General features: G+C 35.2%; 1 protein-coding gene and 2 long non-coding RNA genes across 6 annotated transcripts; 1 reads left to right on the top strand and 2 right to left on the bottom strand.

Annotated features, from left to right (window-relative positions):
- LOC119475675 lies at window positions 1-2,251 on the bottom strand. Its single transcript, XR_005203845.1, has 2 exons — window positions 1,708-2,251; window positions 1-605 (listed from the first exon to the last, which is right to left on the bottom strand). It is a non-coding gene; the product is annotated as an uncharacterized LOC119475675 (long non-coding RNA).
- Window positions 1,710-17,796, top strand: dpf2 (D4, zinc and double PHD fingers family 2). Of its 4 annotated transcripts, none has more exons than XM_037748580.1 (12): window positions 1,710-1,848; window positions 5,493-5,653; window positions 7,234-7,341; window positions 7,680-7,858; window positions 7,939-8,031; window positions 8,298-8,376; window positions 8,880-8,921; window positions 10,508-10,651; window positions 11,779-11,910; window positions 12,023-12,135; window positions 12,224-12,305; window positions 15,617-17,796. In XM_037748580.1, exons 1-12 carry the CDS (start codon window positions 1,817-1,819, stop codon window positions 15,691-15,693), a joined length of 1,242 nt encoding a protein of 413 aa, XP_037604508.1. In that variant the 5' UTR covers window positions 1,710-1,816; the 3' UTR covers window positions 15,694-17,796. The 4 variants fall into 4 exon arrangements, with proteins under 4 accessions (XP_037604508.1, XP_037604509.1, XP_037604510.1 ...); XM_037748581.1 differs by having other exon boundaries at window positions 10,508-10,645; XM_037748582.1 differs by lacking the exon at window positions 8,880-8,921.
- On the bottom strand, window positions 11,606-23,813 carry LOC119475674. Its single transcript, XR_005203844.1, has 4 exons — window positions 23,613-23,813; window positions 23,467-23,512; window positions 14,919-14,966; window positions 11,606-11,932 (listed from the first exon to the last, which is right to left on the bottom strand). It is a non-coding gene; the product is annotated as an uncharacterized LOC119475674 (long non-coding RNA).
- Window positions 23,814-25,652: the final 1,839 nt, after the last annotated feature.

The following is a 25,652-nucleotide window of genomic DNA, read 5'->3' on the forward strand; positions in this document are numbered from 1 at the left end:
TCGGGGTTCTTTTTTTAATACTTTGGAAAGCTCATTCCAGAGTCACATTATACAAATATTTTCAAGCAAGTCAAGAACAAATGGGGGAAATTAAGATCAACAAGTAGTTGTTTTTAGACCAAACAGAATAACAAACAAAGGTTTTAAATTCCAACTATATTAATATAAAACAGTAGCAACACCAATGACATCATGTTTGGCATATTGATCATCACGACTATACCATTCTGCATCCTATTTATAGATTCAGTAACTAGTGGGAGGAAGATGTTCTTTCCTCTATAGCATTACTCATGAGCAGTTCAGTGCACACATTATACAGAGAGATGACATGTTCTCTTCTGTGTTCACATTTTACTGCATGTGAAATATAGTTCTTGCAGTATGGATGTAATAGAGGATGTGGATAGCTGCTGCAGTGCCGTCATTAAGAATGAATTACTGATGCAACTGCAGCAAATGAGGTCAAGGATGACTGAGTAATGACTAACAGTAATACAGTAGGTTTATGATGAATCGGAGGATGCTGGGAAGGATGGTGTCATCTAAAGAGCAGAGCACCGACAGAGAACCGTCAGTGAGAGCTTCATCACAGCTTGTAATCTCTGTATGTTGAAAAATGGGAGACATCAGAAAATAATGAGCCAGCAAGATAACATCGTCTAAAAGTTTATAATGAAAAAGGGGTGTAGGAGGGACTGAGGGAACTTCTAATCCACATATTTGAAGCAGATTAAATAACGGGTTTCCTTGCACTTCAATTTATAAACCAATTGATGTTGAGACAACAACAAATTAAAAGTACTTAGGTGTGAATAACAAAGAATTGAATTTATGAGACTTGGGAATGTGAAGCCAGAACCAGTAAATCTTTTTTTTTTAATTCACAGTGAAACTTTGAAACAGGTAAACCATAACATGAGCTGCAGACGATACCATATCATCATTATTATTATTGTATTAATAATAATAATTATTATTATTATTTTATGGAAACAATAATAATTGTATTATTTTATGGAAATAATAATAATTGTATTATTAATTTATGGAAATAATAATAATTTTATTATAATGTTATGGAAACAATAATAATTGTATTATTATTTTATGGAAATAATAATAATAATTGTATTACTATTTTAAAGAAATAATAATAATTGTATTATTATGTTATGGAAATAATAATAATAATTATTATTTTATGGAAACAATAATTGTATTATTTTAGGGAAATAATAATAATTGTATTATTATTTTAGGGAAATAATAATAATTTTATTAGAATGTTATGGAAACAATGATAATAATTGTATTATTATTTTAGGGAAATAATAATAATAATAATAATAATAATTGTATTACTATTTTAAGGAAATAATAATAATAATTGTATTATTATGTTATGAAATAATAATAATAACAATAATAATAATAATTATTATTATATGGAAACAATAATAATTGTATTATTTTATGGAAATAATAATAATAATTGTATTACTATTTTAAGAAATAATAATAATAATAAAAATATTATTATGTTATGAAATAATATAATAATAATTATTATTGTTAATATTATTATTATTATTTTATGGAAATAATTCAGATTTACAGGTTTGTATAATAAAACATCCTGCAATGCCACCCGCCACCAATAGAGGGCGCTGCTGTGTGTCTCAGGTTCCTGCTCTGTCTGCCTACCAGTCCTGTCTGAGGGCTCCACACACCCACAGCTCCTCTGTCTGCCTACCAGTCCGCTCTGAGGGCTCCACATCCCCACGCTGCTCTACCCGTGGTGGATCAGACCAAGATGGCCGCTGTTGTTGAGAATGTTGTCAAACTGTGAGTGTTGAGACTTCTTCTTCTCCTACACACCTTTAACACACCAGACTAGTTACCACACCGTCACACTACAACGTCTCTGTGTTCATACAGCCGCCGCGTCGCTTAGCAACATCTACTCTGACTTAGTTAAAGGTTAGCTCGACATCGCTCCGTCGTGTGTTCACATCCTGGAAGTTAGCAGACACGCAGATGACGTTATGAGTCTGAGAACGCGTCAAGTTGATCATAAATGTATTTATAGAGATATTATGGAGAGTTGTTGAGCGTCTTTCTGGATAAAACTAGCTAGCAAGGTGCTAACAGCCGTTATTAGCGCAGAGCTCGAGCTAGTGATGGGAATTCCGGCTCTTTTTAGCGAGCCAGATCATTTGGCTCAGCTTACCAAGAGGAGCCGGCTCTTTCGGCTTTTAGATTTACTTCACTTCTGCCTTTTATAATTCAGCCAAATGAATAACTGTTTTGACCTTAATGATTAGTTATTGTGCACATATATCACTTAAATTATTTGATATAATTATACTAAACCTTATAATTTCCTGAATACCATCATTTTAAATGCTGCTTCGTTTCCAACTGTCACTCATCTTGTCTACTATTCATGCACCGCAACCGAAAGACAATGCACCGCAACGCAGCACAACGCACCGCACCGCACTCCTCTAGGTACGTGTCCACAGGCTCCGTGCTTTCCACGCTTCCTGTTCATTGTCTATGTAAGCAGCCGCTCATTGCATTCTGGTAGTGTGGCGTTGCGATTCGAGAGACATAGCGTCACGACGCCCGCTCCTTATTTACATTAAGTTGAGGTCTACTCTACTTTATGCCAATCACGGGCGTCCTACGCGACTCGCAGCCTCTCGAAACTCCTGAGAATCATTCAAAATAAACGTTGTTGATCCAAAATAAAGACATACTCAGCAACTGCATGGCTTATTTCTCACCTCAAATGTTTTCAGAAACACATTTCGGTGAACTGTTTTGTGAAATAGGAGAAAGTTTCCAAACGAGCCTCCACGTTGGTCTGATTTGAAATCCGGGAGAGGACAGCCCACAAGGGAAAGCGTTTGTCCAATCAGGCTTCAGCCGGAAGTATTTGAAATAATGCCGGGAAAACGTCAACGCCCAGTATTGGTCAATCATCTATCGTGTCGCGACGCTTCCATTGGACGCTTGATGGGCTGTCGCTAGACACAAGCCTCTCCCCACCTGATAGGACGAACGCTTTCCCTCCATGGGCTGCTGCTCAGCTTTCAAACCGGAAACAGTATGGAGGCTCGTTTGGAAACTTTTTTCTCCTATTTCACAAAAATAGTTCACCGAGAGAAATAAGGCGAGAAATAAGCCGGGCAGTTGCTGAATCTGTCTTTATTTTGGATCGACAACTTTTATTTTAAAAGATTCTCGGGTGTTTCGAGAGACGGCAAGTCGCGTCGGACGACCGCGATTTACATAAAGTAGACTAGCCCTCAACTTTATGCAAATGAGGAGCGGGCGTTGTGACCCTCCGTCTCTCGAATCGCGACGCCACGCTACCAGAATGCATTGCACGGCTGCTTACGTAGACAATTAATGGGGAGCGTGGAAAGCACGGAGCCTGTGGACACGTACTATCACAGTCAGTGCATGGAGTGCTGGTGGCGCGGAGAAGATCATCGTATCATTCTGCCTTGAATTAATTAAAAAAAAAAAAAAAAAAAAAAAAAAGGCTCTGGGACGGGAGCCGGCTCCCATCAGTCACTTACAAGAGCCGGTTCCCATCATTCACTTACAAGAGCCGGCTCTTTGAGATGACTCGTTCGCGACCGACACATCACTAGCTCAGCGCGCTGTGTGGCGGTTGGTCAACTAGTTCACAATGAATGAAAGAATGGCCTTTAATATTACTGTTTTTCATCTTTAAGACCAAAGAGCTGCAGCTCTCACATCTCTAATTCACATATAGTAACTCTTTGGAGTTAGCTTGCAGTGACCTGTATCCAGTTGTACTAAAAACTAAACGTGCTTCCAGTTCCGTTGATTTTGAGGCGCCCAGGTGGTTGATTTTTACATGTTTTACGGTAATTACAAGCATTTCATGTTTTACGGTAATTACAAGCATTTCATGTTTTACGGTAATTACAAGTTTTTGGCTTGTGAAATAGGAAAACATGAAACTTACCTGAAACCTAACTAGATAAGTCTCTTCTGTTGTTTTTTTTAACTTCTCCAATTGTTATTTATAGGGCTTTGTGCCAACTCATTAATTAAATACTCTCTAAGAAATTGTAACTGTAGAATAAGTAGGAAACAATACTATAAATAATGTAGAGAATAATATTCATGGTGTTGAAATGAGAAATATTCACATACATTTTTGATTATTTATAAACTCTTCCAAGCCTCCTGTTTCCTGTTTATTCTTAACCAAATAGCAGATATATGCTGAATTATTCATCATCATCATGTTTATTTATACTTATATTAGGAGAGAAGATAAGTATGGAAAAGGAATTGAAAAAGAATAAATAAATAAATCAAAATAAAATCAAAATGAGAGATACAGTTAGGAATAATTAGAAATAAAGGAATAAAAAAATAGAATAGTAATAATAATAAACAAAAATAAATAACTAAATAGGGAAATAATAAATAAATAAAATAAAAATAAAGAGAAACAAAGTAAATAGTGATAATAAATCACAACGAAAAAAATAAATAAATACCAAATTATTCCATCTTTTTTTAAACTTCTTTTTATTTCCTTTTAATAGTTACAGTCGTACAACACAATTGCATGTTTTAAGACATAACATGTCATAAGTGTCCTTAGGAGGCGGTCTGTGAGCTTCGGCATCCCCACAATGTCCATACATTGTTCCATTAGGTAGGAGTGAGTCATATTTTTCGTCCATAGGTCCAGAGAATACATAAATGTACAGGGAGGAAAAATAACATTATTATTTATACTTATATTAGGAGAGAAGAGAAGTATAGAAAAGGAATTGAAAAAGAATAAAAAAATAGATAAATAAATAAAAAATTAGAGATAAAGTTAGAAATTAGAAATAAAGGAATAAAAAAATAGAATAGGAATACTAATAAATAAAAACTAAATAAGGAAATAATAAATAAATGAATAAAATAAAAATAAAGAGAAAAAAAGTAAATAGTGATAATAAATCACAACGAAAAAAATAAATACCAAATTATTATCCATCTTTACAATAAATAAAATTGTTTCTAAAAGTTTGACACGAACCTGTTTGTCTAACTTGAAGAGATGCGGTCCTTAGTTATCCTAAAAGGGAACAAGCTCACAGCACTATTTGAGTATATTTATGTTGAAAACACAGCAACACTTGTGACTGTGCTGACTACCAAGCTCTTTGTTGTTGATGTACCAACAAAAGAGCACCTGCTGTTGCACTCTCACTAATGATGTAGTCTCAAATACAAAGACATTGTCTAGTGAGTGAGCAGTTTTCCTACGGTGGCAGCACAACGGAGAAAGACAGCAAGTTTTAGACTACACAGACAGAGAGGTTCAAAAGTTTGATGTAAGACTGCACTGGTTTTGAAATACCCACACCTGCTGATTTCTGCGTTTTAACCAAAATAGACTGAATAACAACCAAACAACTGTCTCTGGTTTGTGGTATCAGGTTGGGAGAGCAGTACTACAGAGACGCCATGGAGCAATGTCACAACTACAATGCCAGGCTCTGTGCTGAGAGGAGTGTCCGAATGCCGTTCCTCGACTCTCAGACCGGTGTGGCTCAGAGCAACTGCTACATCTGGATGGAGAAGAGACACAGAGGACCAGGTGAGACAAACACAAAATGCCTCCCAGCAGGATTTTAATTCTAGTTTATATAGTTGGGATTTGTTGAACATTTTATCTGACCAATTTCTACGGTGAACGATCTGCTCAGGAACATCTGTTTTACATTTGAAAATTATCAGACTAAAAAGTATTTTTCAGAGATTTTAGTGAATTGATGAAAGGTGAGCAATGGGTACAAAATTGCAACGATGGTGTATTTCAATTTCACTTTGGATGAAAATGGCTTGTTAGCATCTTTCATATTCTAGTTCGTTTTTTGTAGAACTTTTTGAAATGGCTAAAAAGAGTAGGAAGAAAAAACACCTTGACATCACTCAACAGAAGAGACAAACACAACATCTTATGAAAGTTAACTAAATTGTTTGTAGAGTGAAAACTTCTTAAATTCAACATACAAACATTTTTCAGTAAACCAGGTGTAATATGATTAAGCTTACAGCTAAATGCCCTCTAGCTTTGTCAGCTTGTCAAAAAGCTGTATTAAAGGGAGGGTTGGTATAGATTTTAGAAACAGTTTCTGTTATATTAGTTGAAATTCTCTTTATATCCCGACAGCAATCTGTAAATCAAATGCTCTGACAAAAAAGGAAAAAAAATCCGTTATCTGAGGCTGTCGCAGGATTGTAATAAACCCATCCATCATTTCATTCATCCCGAATGTAATGATGGACGGGCTACCTGCCTGTCTACCTACCTACCTCTGGCTGCGTGCACTCTGCCCGTACGCTCATTCACTGGAGTCTTCCTTAAGTTGCTAGCTTGACAGCTGTGAGTACTAGCAATAGCCTTGTTCGTTGTTTACGTTCCTTATAATACGTTTGTTCATAATGATAATTTTGGGGGAGTGGCTTTTGAGGGAGGCCTGAAGCAACAGACTGTAGTCTTGATGACTTTGCAACTTTCTCTCTAGATTTAGGGACTTTTGGAGCTAGTGCTGATAGCACCTTTCATTGGAAAAGAGTTGGCAACTACTCTCGCTAGTTTCTTCTAATGAAGAAACATTAGAAAGTAGTGACAAATAAACTCTTCCTCCTTCACTGACACAAGGTTTGATTACTTTAATCCCCAAACCCAAAAGTGATGTTCTTTTTATTGATAACTGGCGGCCTGTTTCTTTATTGAATAATGACTACAAAATATTTGCCTCAATAATTGCAAAGTGATACATAGGAAGACATAGGATATGTCTTATTGGGTTACTGTTAATATTGACATTAGTAAAACATGTAAAGAATTATATGTAATAAATTTGATCATCATTTTAGCAAAATTTTAAATTCATAAATCCAAATTTAGCTTCTTTAAACCCTTCTTTATAAGATTTGAAATTGAAACCAAACAGTACATTAAAACCATTTTTAACTCAAAAAATAAGAAAGCTGCAAAAACAATTTCATTTTGCTCTTTGTTTAATATTTTATTTAAGAGATTCCCCCTGATTCTGACATTGATTCTGTATTAATGACTCCTTTGTTTGAATGTGCACTATATTTACAATAAAGAATTGATTTAAGAAATATACACATATACAGTCTATGGTCTTCTCTGATGTCCCTCAGGCATAGCTCCAGGGCAGCTCTACACCTACCCATCCAGGAGGTGGAGGAAGAAACGTCGATCTCATCCTCAAGAGGACACTCGGCTTGTCTTCCCTCCTGTCAAGTCAGGTACCACATCATTCAGCTCAGCTCATCCTCCATTTAATTATGTCAACCTTCAAGAGAAAAGCTATAAAAGGCTATGCCTTCTAGACAAAGGTTTCACACCGTGCTGTAATGAAAAAAGAAGGTCTTGTAATAATGATTCATTAATAAGAGATTTTGCTATATGAATTAAATTCAGTTTGATTCAATGCAACTTTATTTATAACTGTAAGGGCGATTGTGTGCATCAGTCAGAAATGAGAAGCACCACTATCTTTTGTATGTTTTTTTTCTGGTAAAACATACTTTAAAGTGTTCCACTTTCATGCTTGTGTCTTAACTCATTTGTGTTTTATTCATAGAGATTGAAGTAGGACTGAAGAAGGATGCTGTGTTATCAGCCGATGGCAGCAGCCTGGAGGCCCTGCTGAAGGGGGACTCCGTGGAAAAACGTCCGACCGCAGAGCTCCGAGGGTCTGAGGAGGACTCAAACCAGAGTGACTACACCGGAGGCCTGAACCCTGCTGCTCGGATTAGAAAGGTTCTTGTTTTCAGAATAAGATAATGTTTGGAGTCAAGAAAATTATTTTACTTTCTCATTTTCTCATTGCCTCAACATAGAGAGTCCTCGAGCCAGATGACTTCATGGACGACCTGGATGATGAAGACTACGAGGAAGACACGCCTAAAAGAAGAGGCAAGGGGAAGGGCAAGGTAAATAACTGCCATGTGTGCATGAACACACTTTCTCAAAAGTTCATCCCAACAATTACCAACATGTTATTTATGTTCATTTTTATTTATTAGTTTTTAACCGGACAATATTGTTTGTTTCGTTTTTCTTAAAGGACATAGTTTTTATTTAGTTTCAGTTTACTAACACTATTTTTCACTGCTTATTTCCGTTTCAGTGTTAGTTTACTACAAGAATTCCTGTCCCAGCCTGTCTGTCGACTCTTATCATGTGTGTGTGTCCTCAGGGTCGAGGAGTGGGCAGTAACAGGAAGAAGCTGGATACAGCAGCCGCGGAGGACCGAGACAAGCCGTACGCCTGTGACAGTGAGTCCTGATGGGGGAGAGTAGAGCATGTGAACTCGGGTCAGAGCAGAGGGTCACTGCAGATGTTAACAGCTGTAATGGTTGCAATCAAATCAAGCAAGACTTTGCCCGAGTCCTCATTCTTTATCACCTTCCTCTTCATCCTCTCCCCTTTCTCTTCATGTTCTCCTCTATCTTCTTTCTGCTCTTTGTTAGCTAAATCTAATATTTACAGAGCTAGTCCAGGCTCAGCTCTATTTTCTTGTTTGTCATCATACATTTCTTGAACTTGCATTTCATATCTTTCCAGGGGCAGGAGGTGAATGTTTCTTCCACTTCTTCGGTGTTGTCAGACTATATAGCTGTACTGCTTGATGTATTTCTTTTCCTTTTTTTGTAAAGCATTTTCACTTTCAGCTGCAGTTCTCAGTAGGGCAGCACTGACTGATCCTCTGTCAGTCTATGAGCCTATTTCTCTGAGTCTCTGTCTGTGCTCTCTCTTCTCCTTCTCTTCTCTCTTTCAGACACTATCAAACAAAAGCATATTTCAAAACCGTCTGAAAGAGGTATATTTCTCTCATTCCTTTTTACTCCTGTCGGCTTTGCCTTTAGTCTTCACTGCCTGTTTTTATTTTCTGTCCATGTTACCAAGTAGATTTGCTCTCTGTGTTGTTCAGTTCATAGGGTAAATGTTTTGTTCTACACAATTTACTTAAATGTGATTAAGTAGATTTAAAAAAAGGTCAAGCCCATGATATTAAACACCCCAATTAAGCCTGTAACCAAGCAAAGATATGAGCCGTCTCAGCTGACAAAAGATTAGCTGTGGCCCATGAAAGTAATTTTTTCCCCCTCAATCTGGCCCTGAATGTCCCACAGATTTAGATAAGCTAGAAGCTGGATCCTGCTGCTGTGCTTTGTCTTTTGTCTGGCTTCCTGATGTGTGTAATTTGGCTGCATTAGTTTTTTTCCTTCTCATTCCACGGCCCCTGTTTTAGAGTGAACTGCTGCTTTTGATTTGTGTCAGTTTGATGCCTGTTTGACTTTTGGAGAGTGTTTTTTCATCACTTGGCATGTGACTAGCTGTGTCTTCAGCAACTTTGCTAAAATGCTCTGGAGTAAAAGACTGACAGTTGAAGAAATAGGACATTAGCCTTTAAGGGAAATGAAAATGAGAGAAAGTATGGAAGTGAAAGAAGTCGTCTTTGGGCGTTATCTTATGACAAACCTCACACCCCCTCCTTGTGACGAATGCTTCGCACAATGGCATCTTTGTCCTTTACAAAAGTCATTAAATCCTCCTTACACAATCCCACTGGCTTCTCTCACTCCACTGTTTAATAGAATATATATCCAGATAAGAAACATTTGTATTCAGAGCCATGTGTTGTGTTTTTAATGTCAGCCTACAGAGGTCATACACACTCAAATGTGAGAGAGATGGATGTATGACGTGAAATGAGATGAAACGACTAAATTTCTTAGTTTATTATTAGTTTATTTCATGGTAATTTGTCATTACTCAAACATTGCAGAGATAGTTGTTGTAAAGATCAGCAGATGTGTGGTGCGTACAGTGGCTGAGATGTTATCTTAATGCTGGGCTTAAAGGCATGGCTACTGCAGTGTTCCAGCTAAGAGTGATGACGCATGTCATTGCCTCAGAGCATGTTCTTCTTCATATTCCCAAACTGCTTCATTATTCTTCATCTTCCCTCCAATTTCATGGCTAATATATCATGTCATTATGGCGATCCAGATATTAAACAAAAAAGCAGGATATCACAGAAACATGTTGGGTTTTTAAGTGATATTCTTGCTGACCCAAACACAGCAGCATTTTTACTGTTAGGGACCTCCTGTTTGCTGCTGTGAATAGACGATGTTCATGTACAGTTGGACTCACTAAATTCTCTGAAAATGACCCCCAAAGTCCTTTTATCATCATAAAAGACAGACAGCCACTAAATACAACAAATCTGGACAATAGAAATGATACAAGGATAGAAAGTATTTCTGTTACTCTCAGCTGTTCTGTTAGTATCATTTGATCAGATGTAAAAATTTTTCCCTTTCACCACTGATTTTCTATTACATGGACTGGTGTATTCTTTGTTTTCATACACATTGTGTTTTCTGGTTTTGGTGGCAGTCTGTGGGAAGCGCTACAAGAACCGTCCTGGTCTGAGCTACCACTACGCCCACTCCCACCTGGCTGATGAGGAGGGTGAGGAGAAGGAAGAGATGGTGATCCACGAGCCCGTACTGCCGCCGCCTGATGAGCCTAAAAGTAAGAGTAAGATAATTCACTGTCTTAAAAAATTTCACCAATAGATTTAGGGGTGGGAAAAAAAAAAACGATTCACCTATGTATCGCAATTTTTTTTAAATGCCAGAATCGATATATTTGCTCCATTTGAGTCTATGCGGAGGTAGAAGGAAACAACGTTCATTGTTGTAATCTGAGTGATGTGACGTCATATCCGTTCCGTATCCGTCAATCAAAACAAATCAGCCGGCCGCCGCAAACCGAAACGAAAAAGTATAAAACGGCGGAGGGTCGGCGTGGATACGACCTGTAGCACCCTCACATGTTAAATCCAACGTGGTAAACACTACACATCCAGTAACGTATGGAAAGACTTTTGGTTTCACACATTGCAGGAAAAGCAGAGCTAGACATCACGGCTAAAGCTGCATGCTAACTCTGTCATTGACGGAAAACGTTATCGTATTGCGGTAACGTGCGGTCAAGCCGGCCGTCACTCTCATCTCCGTGGTCAAATCAGCCGACGCTACAACTGTAGAGCACCCATATACTGACATTTATGTTAAATGCATTCAAACGTCCCCGATGGAGCTGACCATGGATGTATAAAGAGAACGCAGCTGACGGGAGAGCTAGAGACCACCTTGGCGAAGTTAGCGGAAGTATACACGTGTGACTACGTCTGGTTTTCAAAATAAGGTGTTAACAAAGGGAACTGTATATACTAAATACATATATGGAAATAAGATTGATTGATTATATTCACCAGAAGTATAAAACATTACATGTCCCTTTATAAATTAAAAAGAAAATACCACTAATTTGTGAGGAAAATGTCTTTATTCTTAAATTGTGGGTTGCTGGAAAAAATGTAATAAATAATGACAGATATATTTGATGCTGAAAATCAAACAGTTTTACTGGATTAATTTAGATATTTTCCGAAGTAAAAAGAAGTGTATAATTCAACTTTTTCCCATGGTCTAGTGTTAAAAAAAGTAAACATAAATTGCAATATTGAATCACAATACTTAAAAATCACAATACATAGTGAATTGTCCCAGCCCTAATTAGATTGCAAGGTTCAATCTAGAGCTGGACTTCAGAGAAACTGAACACTTAGGCTCTTTGGGTGTTTTCATCTTGTTTTGCAGCTCCCAAGAAAGGCCCAGATGGTCTCGCTTTGCCTAATAAGTACTGTGATTTCTGCCTGGGAGACTCCAAGAACAATCACAAGACTGGCCAATCAGAAGAGCTGGTGTCCTGCTCCGACTGCGGACGCTCAGGTACGTTAGAGACAACTGGCTGCTGGAATAGAGTAGCAACAGGAAAAGACACTGTTAATTTACACAGCTGAAAGAGTAGGAATCTTTGTGATAAACATTATTGTACACACAGGCCACCCCTCCTGTCTGCAATTCACTCCTGTAATGATGGCTGCCGTGAAGACGTACCACTGGCAGTGCATAGAGTGCAAGTGCTGCAACATCTGCGGCACCTCAGAGAACGACGTGAGTTTACCTCCATTCAGATATCGTATGTATTGTAGAGTGCTGAAGTCTGATGTGTAAAGTCTGCTTGTTGTCCCGTTTCATCCAGGATCAGCTTCTGTTCTGTGACGACTGTGATAGAGGCTATCACATGTATTGTCTCAACCCGCCCATGGCTGAACCTCCAGAGGGTAAGTTCACCATATTAGTAAAAATCTAAGGTGTGTAGATGTACTCTAGGTGTGTAGTTGTACTCTAGGTGTGTAGTTGTACTTTAAGTGTGTAGGTGTACTCTAGGCGTAGATGTACTCTAGGTGTGTAGGTGTACTCTAGGTGTACTGTAGGTGTATTCTAGGTGTGTAGGTGTACTGTAGGTGTGTAGATGTACTCTAGGTGTGTACTCTAGGTGTAGGTAGGTGTACTGTAGGTATACTCTAGGTGTGTAGATGTACTCTAGGTGTAGTCTAGGTGTGTAGGTGGTGTGTAGGTGTACTCTAGGTGTGTAGATGTACTCTAGGTGTACTCTAGGTGTAGTCTAGGTGTGTAGGTGGTGTGTAGGTGTACTCTAGGTGTCTAGGTGTACTCTAGGTGTACTCTAGGTGTACTCTAGGTGTGCTCTAGGTGTGTAGTTGTATTCTAGGTGTAGTTAGATGTAGTCTAGGTGTGTAGGTGTACTCTAGGTGTACTTTAGGTGTGTAGGTGTACTTTAGGTGTGTAGTTGTACTCTAGGTGTACTCTAGGTGTGTAGGTGTAGGTAGGTGTACTCTAGGTGTACTTTAGGTGTGTAGTTGTACTCTAGGTGCATATAGATGGATAGATATAGATGTAGAGATAGATATACAGTATATTTAAAGTTTTACTTTCAGTTCCCCGTCCTCCAGATAAAGCGGTGAAAATATTCTAAATATAGCCGTCAGCCGTCTAAGGTGTGTAGATGTACTCTAGGTGTGTAGTTGTACTTTAAGTGTGTAGGTGTACTCTAGGTGTATTCTAGGTGTGTAGATGTACTCTAGGTGTAGGTAGGTGTACTGTAGGTATGTAGGTGTACTCTAGGTGTGTAGATGTACTCTAGGTGTAGTCTAGGTGTGTAGGTGGTGTGTAGGTGTAGTCTAGGTGTACTCTAGGTGTAGGTAGGTGTACTCTAGGTGTGTAGTTGTATTCTAGGTGTAGTTAGATGTAGTCTAGGTGTACTCTAGGTGTACTTTAGGTGTGTAGGTGTACTTTAGGTGTGTAGGTGTACTCTAGGTGTACTCTAGGTGTGTAGGTGTAGGTAGGTGTACTCTAGGTGTATAGGTGTGTAGTTGTATTCTAGGTGTAGTTAGATGTAGTCTAGGTGTGTAGTTGTACTCTAGGTGTGTAGTTGTACTCTAGGTGTGTAGTTGTACTTTAAGTGTGTAGGTGTACTCTAGGTGTATTCTAGGTGTGTAGGTGTACTGTAGGTGTGTAGGTGTACTCTAGGTGTGTAGATGTACTCTAGGTGTAGTCTAGGTGTGTAGGTGGTGTGTAGGTGTACTCTAGGTGTCTAGGTGTACTCTAGGTGTAGGTAGGTGTACTCTAGGTGTGTAGTTGTATTCTAGGTGTAGTTAGATGTAGTCTAGGTGTACTCTAGGTGTACTTTAGGTGTGTAGGTGTACTTTAGGTGTGTAGGTGTACTCTAGGTGTGTAGGTGTAGGTAGGTGTACTCTAGGTGTATAGGTGTGTAGTTGTATTCTAGGTGTAGTTAGATGTAGTCTAGGTGTGTAGGTGTACTCTAGGTGTTCTCTAGGTGTGTAGTTGTATTCTAGGTGTACTCTAGGTGTGTAGTTGTATTCTAGGTGTAGTTAGATGTAGTCTAGGTGTGTAGGTGTACTCTAGGTGTGTAGGTGTACTCTAGGTGTACTTTAGGTGTGTAGTTGTACTCTAGGTGCATATAGATGGATAGATATAGATGTAGAGATAGATATACAGTATATTTAAAGTTTTACTTTCAGTTCCCCGTCCTCCAGATAAAGCGGTGAAAATATTCTAAATATAGCCGTCAGCCCGAAAAATAGGCTTTTGTTTATGGAGTGTGATTAGTCTCAAAACGGCCACAAATGTGTATTACATGATCTACAAATTAACAATAAAATTTACAATTTTGGGTACTCAAAAGTGCTTGTTTCAATCTACACACAAACAAAACAGTTTTACAAATGCACACATCACAACCTGAATAAATATTAATATAAGAGATGCACTGGTATATGTAATATAATGATGATTTTAGGCCTATGTAGGTTATACTCTCCATCAACATAGAACTACATGGCAGCAGTACAGTGGAATAAACTAAATACAATCCTAACATTGACTGAATCTAAACAATATATTGCAATTTATTGACACCCCATGCATCGTTATCCTCTTACTTTGCCTTATTGTTTAGTCTAATTTTATAGACTCAATTCACAGTTGTCGTTTCAATAATATCAAAGTATTTAAAGTTGTGAAAGCTAAAAAAGATCAATATGACATACTGCCAAACTTACACTGTGAGTTAATCACCATCTAACGTTACAGAGTTAAACTATCCTGGTGTTAGCCGACACAAGAAAACTATGTTAACTTGGTTCATAGTTCAGGAACAGCTAAGTTAGCTAGCAGACATACTGAACAGCCTGTTTGATAACAGCAAACAGAGGATAGGCAGATGAATAGTGCACCAAACTAACAGACGTAGATAACGTTATCCGACATTACCTGAAATATTGAGCTTATAAGTACGTTATATTCATATTGAAAATACACGTTTTACTTACAGTGGGTTGTGTAATTATACTCACTTCAGAGGATGAGCCACCAGGATGTCCCGCAATGGTGTTTTCTCATGTCTGCAGAAGAACAAGTAGCTTATTTAAACAATAAATTTACATTTATAGGTTACTGTGTTGAGTATACAGTTGGTAAATATACAGTATGTCTATTTCGAAAAACGTCTTTCCCCTTTGAAATCACACAGGATTTCACTGAAAAAAAACTGATTTCACATTTTTCCACCAGTACTTGAACGCAGCATGCATTTGTGTATCTGGAGATATAAAAAGAGTCTCAAAACTCCACACACAAACGTAACCTGATCCGTGCGCACACAGGAAGCTTTTCGAAAGTGAAAATGATCAGATCTGTGAAGTTAAAGCTAAAATATTAGTATTTATTCAGATTGCGATGTGTGAATTTGTAAATCTGTTTGACGTGTTCAAATTGAAAGTACCCAAAATTATGCACAAATTCCATTTGTAGATCATGTAATACACATCTGTGACCATTTTGAGACTACTCCATACTGGGGAATGCTTGTGCGTCATGAAGGCGTTGCTCCTGCGTGTGCGTCTGCCTCGTGTCTCACAACAATGTATTTGAGGGCACAAAAACGCTGCATGTGAACGGCTAAACCTAAAGAGGGATGCTGCACCGACTTTAGGACAAACAGCTTTAAACAACTCTGACATTAATAGATTTTCTCTCTTAATTTGGCACTCAGGGAGCTGGAGCTGTCATCTATGTCTGGACCTTTTGAAAGACAAGGCATCCATATACCAGAACGCTCCACCATCGTGATGGCCGCCTCCTCCCACCATGCACACACTCAACCGTCCCGCAGCAGTACGGTTCACCCTCCCAAGACGGACGATGAGCTCCCCTGACGAGCTGAGCTCGGAGGGAGTGTGTTCAGAACAGACAATAAATTGTGAAAAGGGAAGTATCCTGTACCAAACTGGCCTCACTTAGCTTCAGATATGACTGTTACACAGTTCCAAGCTCAGATTTAGCCCCATCGATTTTTATTTTCACCTCTTTGCCACATAGCCAATCTGAGCAGTACTGAATCTCACAGCATAAATAGCCAAAATCTGACCTCCTGTTCAGGTTTGTTTTTTACACATACTCCTACACAAAGATGCTAAAACGTTCTCTATCCTGCAATGTGCTGATTTTATGACTAGAGCAGAAATAGAGCTCGTTGGAATCAAGTAGCATGCCAGTGCTTGCTCAACGTAAAAAAAAAACATTTTATAATATTTATATATTTCTATGGTATATAATAGTGTTAAGTATGTACAGATTGGAAAAAAAAGAATGGTAATGTAACGGTCTTTTTATTAGTGCCCATCTCATCATTATGGAAATATCCACAACCACATGTTCTTTTATGGCACTGCTGATGATTCTCTTGATAAGAGTCAAATGGATCTGCTGAGACTGTAAATACTTTTCCATCTCATCCGCTGCCACCGGCCACATAGAAATCCCGACATGCTCGTCAAAGTGGCTCCAAAGGCTGAGCGACTTCAGGGATGGCAGGTTAGACTTTAGTCTGGTTGTTGACTCTTGTGTGCTAGTGGCTGATTGAGCTGGGCAGAGCTCGGGAGGGTGAATGAGGACGTAATAATGTGCATGTTTTATTCAGCCTTTGGGGCCTTTTTTTGACAAAACGGACGAGTCCTACTTGCTTACTTACTTATCAGCCAGTTTAAAGGGATATATAAAAGCTTTCGTCGCTGTGTTTTAGCAGTTTGCTCATCATGCGCCGTATTCAATATCTGTTGATGTCGTGACACCACTAGATTATTTTAATGTGATTGAGGACTATGTGACCTTTGTAGATGGCCACTTGCTGACAATGTTAAAGCAATATAAGAGCTCCTGTGGGATGCTGGGATGACAGGGACTCATGGCGGTTTAGGCTCTGTCGTCAGATATTGTGCGATACGGTAAATTTTCTTTCTCAGAAAATGCTGTTACAGACAGGCCTCGAGGACTCTGGCAACAAATATGGATGGCTCCATATTGTAAAAAAAAATATATAATGTGTATATGTATAGTCCTATGGAGAAATAGCCCTTTTTGTTACTGCTTTCATAGTTCTATTATGCAATGGTTTCCTTCTGTGGCAAGGCTGAAAGAAAAGGTCTGGTTACTTTACCTCAAACAGGAACAGTATCTAAAGGGTTGATATTGATAGACGGGACAAAGGCAGAGGGATACATATTAATGACAGCTGCAGTGTCTGTCTGCTTCAATAGCTGCATATTCTACAGGTAAACAAGTGCATGCTCAGTAATCGTCTGCACTCTCATACGCTATGTTGTCGTCTCAGCTTTAGGTCGGCAAAGGTGTTAGGAAGTGGTGTAATATAAATTAACCATGCTATCATGTCGTTTCAATTAGCCAACTAACACATTACGTAAACATTACACGAGTATAACTTGGTTTATTTTGTCATCACGTTCAAACTTAGTTATTTAGAGACAGTGGCTGCTAGAATATTTTGCTGGTTGTTTTTGTATTCACGGATGATGTTTGCGTACCTGAAGGTGTGGGACATTTTGGGACTTAAGTGGAAGTTGCTCTCTAGTTAATCGTGTGATCTAGGTCTCGACTGAGCTGCTCTCTTCCAAAGCTCGAAACAAGAAGCAAAGCCTATAATGTGATTAAGAGACAGATTCTGGAGCTGCACCTTCAACACTGCACTCAGAGATAAGCAAAAATAAATTATATATAGATAGATTGGTCTCAAGCTTTGGGAGAGAATTGTTCAAACCAAGATCACAGGTTTTCATAGTAGGTGAATTCTCTTAGGGTGGACTTTCATTTGGATTGTGATGGTTTGTTTTATTGTATGAAATTTGTCTTCAGGAAATAAAATACTACGCACTATAATCTGATGTTTTGTTTGTTTTTATCTCTCAATGAGCATTTGAGAAATTAATGATGGATTGGGATATATTAAATAAATATATTATATGCTTATACAATTTGTCAATATTTATATATTATCCTAATATATATTATATATGGTATGACTTTTTTTTCAACATACTATGACTTTTTTAGGACATACTATACTATGACGTTTTTTTATGAAATTTTTCGACATACTATACTATGACGTTTTTTTTCATTAATTTATCAACATACTATACTGACTTTTTTTCCGCATGAAATTTTTCGACATACTATACTATGACGTTTTTTTATGAAATTTTTCGACATACTATACTATGACGTTTTTTTATGAAATTTTTCGACATACTATACTATGACGTTTTTTTTCATTAATTTATCAACATACTATACTATGACTTTTTTTCCGCATGAAATTTTTCGACATACTATACTATGACGTTTTTTTATGAAATTTTTCGACATACTATACTATGACGTTTTTTTTCATTAATTTATCAACATACTATACTATGACTTTTTTTCCGCATGAAATTTTTCGACATACTATACTATGACGTTTTTTTATGAACTTTTTCGACATGACGTTTTTTTATGAAATTTTTCGACATACTATACTATGACGTTTTTTTTCATTAATTTTTCGACATACTATACTGTGACGTTTTTTTATGAAATTTTTCGACATACTATACTATGACTTTTTTTTCATTAATTTATCAACATACTATACTGACTTTTTTTCCGCATGAAATTTTTCGACATACTATACTATGACGTTTTTTTATGAAATTTTTCGACATGACGTTTTTTTATGAAATTTTTCGACATACTATACTATGACGTTTTTTTTCATTAATTTATCAACATACTATACTGACTTTTTTTCCGCATGAAATTTTTCGACATACTATACTATGATGTTTTTTTATGAAATTTTTCGACATGACGTTTTTTTATGAAATTTTTCGACATACTATACTATGACGTTTTTTTTCATTAATTTATCAACATACTATACTATGACTTTTTTTCCGCATGAAATTTTTCGACATACTATACTATGACGTTTTTTTATGAAATTTTTCGACATGACGTTTTTTTATGAAATTTTTCGACATACTATACTATGATGTTTTTTTATGAAATTTTTCGACATGACGTTTTTTTATGAAATTTTTCGACATACTATACTATGACGTTTTTTTTCATTAATTTATCAACATACTATACTATGACTTTTTTTCCGCATGAAATTTTTCGACATACTATACTATGACGTTTTTTTATGAAATTTTTCGACATGACGTTTTTTTATGAAATTTTTCGACATACTATACTATGACGTTTTTTTATGAAATCTTTCGACATACTATACTATGACGTTTTTTTCATTAATTTATCAACATACTATACTATGACTTTTTTTCCGCATGAAATTTTTCGACATACTATACTATGATGTTTTTTTATGAAATTTTTCGACATGACGTTTTTTTATGAAATTTTTCGACATACTATACTATGACGTTTTTTTATGAAATTTTTCGACATACTATACTATGATGTTTTTTTCATTAATTTTTCGACATACTATACTATGACGTTTTTTTATGAAATTTTTCGACATACTATACTATGACGTTTTTTTTCATTAATTTTTCGACATACTATACTATGACGTTTTTTTATGAAATTTTTCGACATACTATACTATGACGTTTTTTTTCATTAATTTATCAACATACTATACTGACTTTTTTTCCGCATGAAATTTTTCGACATACTATACTATGACGTTTTTTTATGAAATTTTTCGACATACTATACTATGACGTTTTTTTTTCATTAATTTATCAACATACTATACTATGACTTTTTTTCCGCATGAAATTTTTCGACATACTATACTATGACTTTTTTTTCATTAATTTATCAACATACTATACTATGACTTTTTTTCCGCATGAAATTTTTCGACATACTATACTATGATGTTTTTTTATGAAATTTTTCGACATGACGTTTTTTTATGAAATTTTTCGACATACTATACTATGACGTTTTTTTATGAAATTTTTCGACATACTATACTATGATGTTTTTTTTCATTAATTTTTCGACATACTATACTATGACGTTTTTTTATGAAATTTTTCGACATACTATACTATGACGTTTTTTTTCATTAATTTTTCGACATACTATACTATGACGTTTTTTTATGAAATTTTTCGACATACTATACTATGACTTTTTTTTCATTAATTTATCAACATACTATACTGACTTTTTTTCCGCATGAAATTTTTCGACATACTATACTATGACGTTTTTTTTCATTAATTTATCAACATACTATACTATGACGTTTTTTTTCATTAATTTATCAACATACTATACTATGACGTTTTTTTCCGCATGAAATTTTTCGACATACTATACTATGACGTTTTTTTATGAACTTTTTCGACATACTATACTATGACGTTTTTTTTCATTAATTTATCAACATACTATACTGACTTTTTTTCCGCATGAAATTTTTCGACATACTATACTATGACGTTTTTTTATGAAATTTTTCGACATACTATACTATAATGTTTTTTTATGAAATTTTTCGACATACTATACTATGACGTTTTTTTTCATTAATTTATCAACATACTATACTATGACGTTTTTTTATGAAATTTTTCGACATACTATACTATAATGTTTTTTTATGAAATTTTTCGACATACTATACTATGACATTTTTTTATGAACTTTTTCGACATACTATACTATGACGTTTTTTTTCATTAATTTATCAACATACTATACTGACTTTTTTTCCGCATGAAATTTTTCGACATACTATACTATGACGTTTTTTTATGAAATTTTTCGACATACTATACTATGACGTTTTTTTTCATTAATTTATCAACATACTATACTATGACTTTTTTTCCGCATGAAATTTTTCGACATACTATACTATGATGTTTTTTTATGAAATTTTTCGACATGACGTTTTTTTATGAAATTTTTCGACATACTATACTATGACGTTTTTTTATGAAATTTTTCGACATACTATACTATGACGTTTTTTTATGAAATTTTTCGACATACTATACTATAATGTTTTTTTATGAAATTTTTCGACATACTATACTATGACGTTTTTTTTCATTAATTTATCAACATACTATACTATGACGTTTTTTTATGAAATTTTTCGACATACTATACTATGACGTTTTTTTTCATTAATTTATCAACATACTATACTATGACTTTTTTTCCACATGAAAGTTTTCGACATACTATACTATGATGTTTTTTTATGAAATTTTTCGACATGACGTTTTTTTATGAAATTTTTCGACATACTATACTATGACGTTTTTTTATGAAATTTTTCGACATACTATACTATGACGTTTTTTTATGAAATTTTTCGACATACTATACTATGACGTTTTTTTATGAAATTTTTCGACATACTATACTATGACGTTTTTTTTCATTAATTTATCAACATACTATACTATGACTTTTTTTCCGCATGAAATTTTTCGACATACTATACTATGAGGTTTTTTTATGAAATTTTTCGACATACTATACTATGACGTTTTTTTATGAAATTTTTCGACATACTATACTATGACGTTTTTTTATGAAATCTTTCGACATACTATACTATGACGTTTTTTTCATTAATTTATCAACATACTATCCTATGACTTTTTTATTTTTTCTACATATTATACTATGAATTTCTAATTTTTTCGACATACTATGACTTTTATTTTTTCGACATACTATACTATGACTTTTTTATTTTTTCGACATACTATACTATGAATTTCTAATTTTTTCGACATACTATACTATGACTTTTTTCGACATACTATACTATGACTTTTATTTTCGACATACTATACTATGACTTTTTTTCTACATACTATGCTATGACTTATTTTTTCGACATTATTACTATGGCTTTTATTTTCGACATACTATACAATGACTTATTTTTTCGACATACTATACTATGACTTTTTTTCGACATACTATACTATGACTTTTTTTCGACATACTATACTATGACTTTTTTTCGACATACTATACTATGACTTTTTTTCGACATACTATACTATGACTTATTTTTACGACATACTATACTAGAATGTTTGCCCAATGATGCCAAAAATGTACTGCCTACTGCCGCTTTAAACACTGGTATCAGATCGGTACTCGGTATCAACCGATACCCAAAGCCAAGGTATCGCTATTGGTAGGTGTATCCCTATTTGGCTCAGGACTGTTGAAAGACTTTAATCATCAAGAGTTTGTTGTTTTGTTTTGTTTTGTTAAAGAGTTTTCTCAACTAGTTGGATTAAACTTTCCCAGACTCCACCACCATAATGTGCTCCATAAGGAGGATTGAAAGTCCATTTCACATCCTTTCTGCTGAAGGGCTTGTTCTATTTTGCTTACTCTTTAATAGCTTTCTTCAGATCCCTTTCAGTGGCAAGGAAATTACTCCTGTTGTCAGACCTGATCTCCATTATTTGGCCTCTTCTGCTAATGAAACGTCTACTGGGTCATGCATGAATATATGCATGAGTCTGTATCTAACGAAGGAGCCATTTCAAAGTGCACTGCTCAGCTCGTATAGGTAAATATAACTCCATATCGTTTCACCACACCTTGTCCCAGTTTTACTTCCAATGGACCAAACTACTTTTTCTTTTTTTTTTAAATTTCAAAATGACAGTATACATTGTAACAGCAGAAAATATTAAAATCATTTACATACAGAAGAAACACAGTGAAAACATAAACAAAGAGCTGTGCCAAACATAAAAGGACAACAGAAATTAAACAAAACCGACATAAAAAAATAAATAAAAAAAGACCACGCGAGAGTATGACAACAATTTCACTTAAAAATTGTAAAGACATTGCATACATTCATTGTTTTCATTGCTTTTTTGTTTTGTGAGGAAGAAATTGTTGCCAGATATAGATCCATTTCCTTCATAAATTCAAAGAAATTAGGCTTTTTTTGTTAAATTTACACATGTGAATGTGGAACTTCGCCAGAATTAAAATTAAATTAATAAGAAAGAATGCATTACTGTCTTTGTCACTGTAACCATAGCAACCAAATATAATATTTCTATGGTACAGTGCATAATCTGAGAATTTTAACAAGTATAAAATTATTGACATCTTTCCACAATTCATATGTAAATTTACACGACCAGAATAAATGAGAGCAAGTTTCAGGATGTGATTCGCAGAAGGAATAATTTACATCTATAAGTCACTCTTTAACTTCTGTAAGAAATATTTCACTGGATAGAATCTGTGGATCAATTTAAAGGACACCTCTTTTACCTGATTTGTTAGAAGGAACTTTTGTGGTAAGGACTAAACTTTCTTCCAGTCAATATCACTAACAAGATTAATATATATTTATATAATAAGTCAATACAAGATTACTCCAATAAAAGGACCAAACTACTTTCCAACATGAAAGTTCTCAACTTTTGTCGCAGCTTCCTTCTACTTTGCTTTCTAAAAGCCACTTTAAACATTTACAACTCATCATCTTTCAGGTTATTTGGCTGCTTTACTCACAGTTCTGATGACTTGTTTGGCTTGTCAGTCTGTTGGATGCCACCTGCTGTTAATCAAAAAAAATCAAAGTTGTTCAACAGAGAAAATAAACCGTTACAACAATCAAAACCAAATCAAAACAAAAACAATGAAATGGTTTAGCCTACCTTAATCTGTAAACGTTAGTCGGTTGAGAAGTGTCTCTCAGCAGCTTCTTCAGCCTGTAATTGCCCACACCTAAACACACCTGACTCCACTGATTGGCTGGAGCACCATGGGAGTTGTAGTCCTATAGATTTCTATGGACTACAGAGTTCACCACTAGGTAGCACTATATATTGTTTTGAATATTTACAAAAAACAAATAAAATGTCTCTTACACATAATATATAATGAGGTTTTTTATTACTCTTTTATGGCATACTATATGACATTCTTTATATCTTAATGGCATACTATACTATGACTTTTACACTTTTTATGACAATATATTGTGATTATGACATCCAATACTATGACATTTTTATTGCACACTATACTATTACTTTTTTTAAAAATACATGTTTTTATGGTATACTATTCTATAGCAATTTTAAGTATTTTATGGTATACTAAACTCTAACTTTTTTATGATATGCTGTACTATGACTTTTTTCTTTTTTTACATTTTTATGGCCTACTAAACTATGTGACATACTATATCATGAACATTTTTTTTATGGCATTCTATAACATTTTTATGCCATATTTTGTGGCATACTGTACTATGACTTCTTTTTTTTAATATTTTTATGGTCTACTAAACTATGTGACATACTATATTATGAATTATTTATGGCATTCTATAACATTTTTATGCCATATTTTGTGGCATACTATCCTATGACTTGACATTTTATTGGTAAATTATTGTATTATTTTTTTATGGCATTCTATAATATGACTTATAATTTTATGACATTTTAATAGCATAGTATATTCTGATTTTATGGCATACTATGACATTTTAATAGCATAGTATATTCTGATTTTATTTTTTTTAAATAATTTCTTTCATGACATATTATACTATGACATTTTTGTGACATACTTTATTGTGAAATTTGTTATGTCATACTATACTATGACCTTTTATTACATACCTTACTATACTATGATATTTTTATGGCCAACTAAACTATGAAACTTTTATGACTTACTATACTATTACATTTTAATGGCATACTGTACTATAACACTTTTTTAAAAAACTTTTAGACATACTATACTATGACTTGTGTTGACATTTTTTATGACATACTATACCAGGGGTTCTCAAAGTTTTGATGACTGAGTGCCAATTTAGGGGAGCCAGCGTATGATTGAGGGCCACTCAGGAAAAGTGCACATAATACAAAAAATTCAAAATCACTAACTTTTTCAAAGTGGCGATGAGGTCTTAAAATGTATAGAACGGGTCTTACATTAAATGTAACTTCAGGATTCTTGCATATACCCCGATTAGATGCCTCTTTCTTATCATTCAGCTGCAGGCACCTACACACATTCACTTTCACTGCCATCTACAGAAAATAACAGGTTGAAAGAGATTAATAATATTGTTATTGCACATTTTTTATTGGTCTCAAGATACAACAGTCTTCTAGGATCCAATACGACCTCTACGCAATAAATTTCAACTCTAAAACATCCTCTATAGCTCCAACATCACAGCAGAATAAAGAACATTCTTTGAGTGCTGTGAAAACCACAACAAGTACTGGAGTTCAACTGTTTGCTTTGGTGCTGTTGTGTTTCTCAGTAGCCGTGACTAGCTCATTGAGATTATTACTAGATTTGAACACAAGAGTTTACGGAAGAGACTCCCAACAGCTGAGTGAAACACATTAGCATCGCAAGCTGCTGTAAATCGTCTCCTGGCAAAAACAAATGAGTTACTGATGGTTGAGGATGTATAACAAGGGTGAAGATAGTGAGGATATGCAGAGACAGTTTCTACCTCAGAGAATGCGAAAAACGAATAAAAAAAAGCTGAATTAAGAGCAGGGAACAGACACTTATTTTCATCATCGATTCATCCGTTGATTACTTTTCCAATTGATTAATCGGTCAGTAGTCCCAAAGAGAAATGCTGCAAATACTCACATTTGTGAAGCTGCAATTGTCATGTTTGCATGATCAAAGACTCAAACAATTAATTGATTAAC

The sequence above is a fragment of the Sebastes umbrosus genome, chromosome 17 (genome assembly GCF_015220745.1).
Source record: "Sebastes umbrosus isolate fSebUmb1 chromosome 17, fSebUmb1.pri, whole genome shotgun sequence".
Taxonomy (NCBI): domain Eukaryota; kingdom Metazoa; phylum Chordata; class Actinopteri; order Perciformes; family Sebastidae; genus Sebastes; species Sebastes umbrosus.

Bases quoted from the DNA above. Each gene is read 5' to 3' on its own strand.
- dpf2 (XM_037748580.1), top strand. From the start codon at position 1,817: ATGGCCGCTGTTGTTGAGAATGTTGTCAAACT. The intron at 1,849-5,492 runs GTGAGTGTTGAG...TTGTGGTATCAG, and splicing joins GTTGAGAATGTTGTCAAACT to GTTGGGAGAGCAGTACTACA. The intron at 8,032-8,297 runs GTAAATAACTGC...GTGTGTCCTCAG, and splicing joins GAGGCAAGGGGAAGGGCAAG to GGTCGAGGAGTGGGCAGTAA.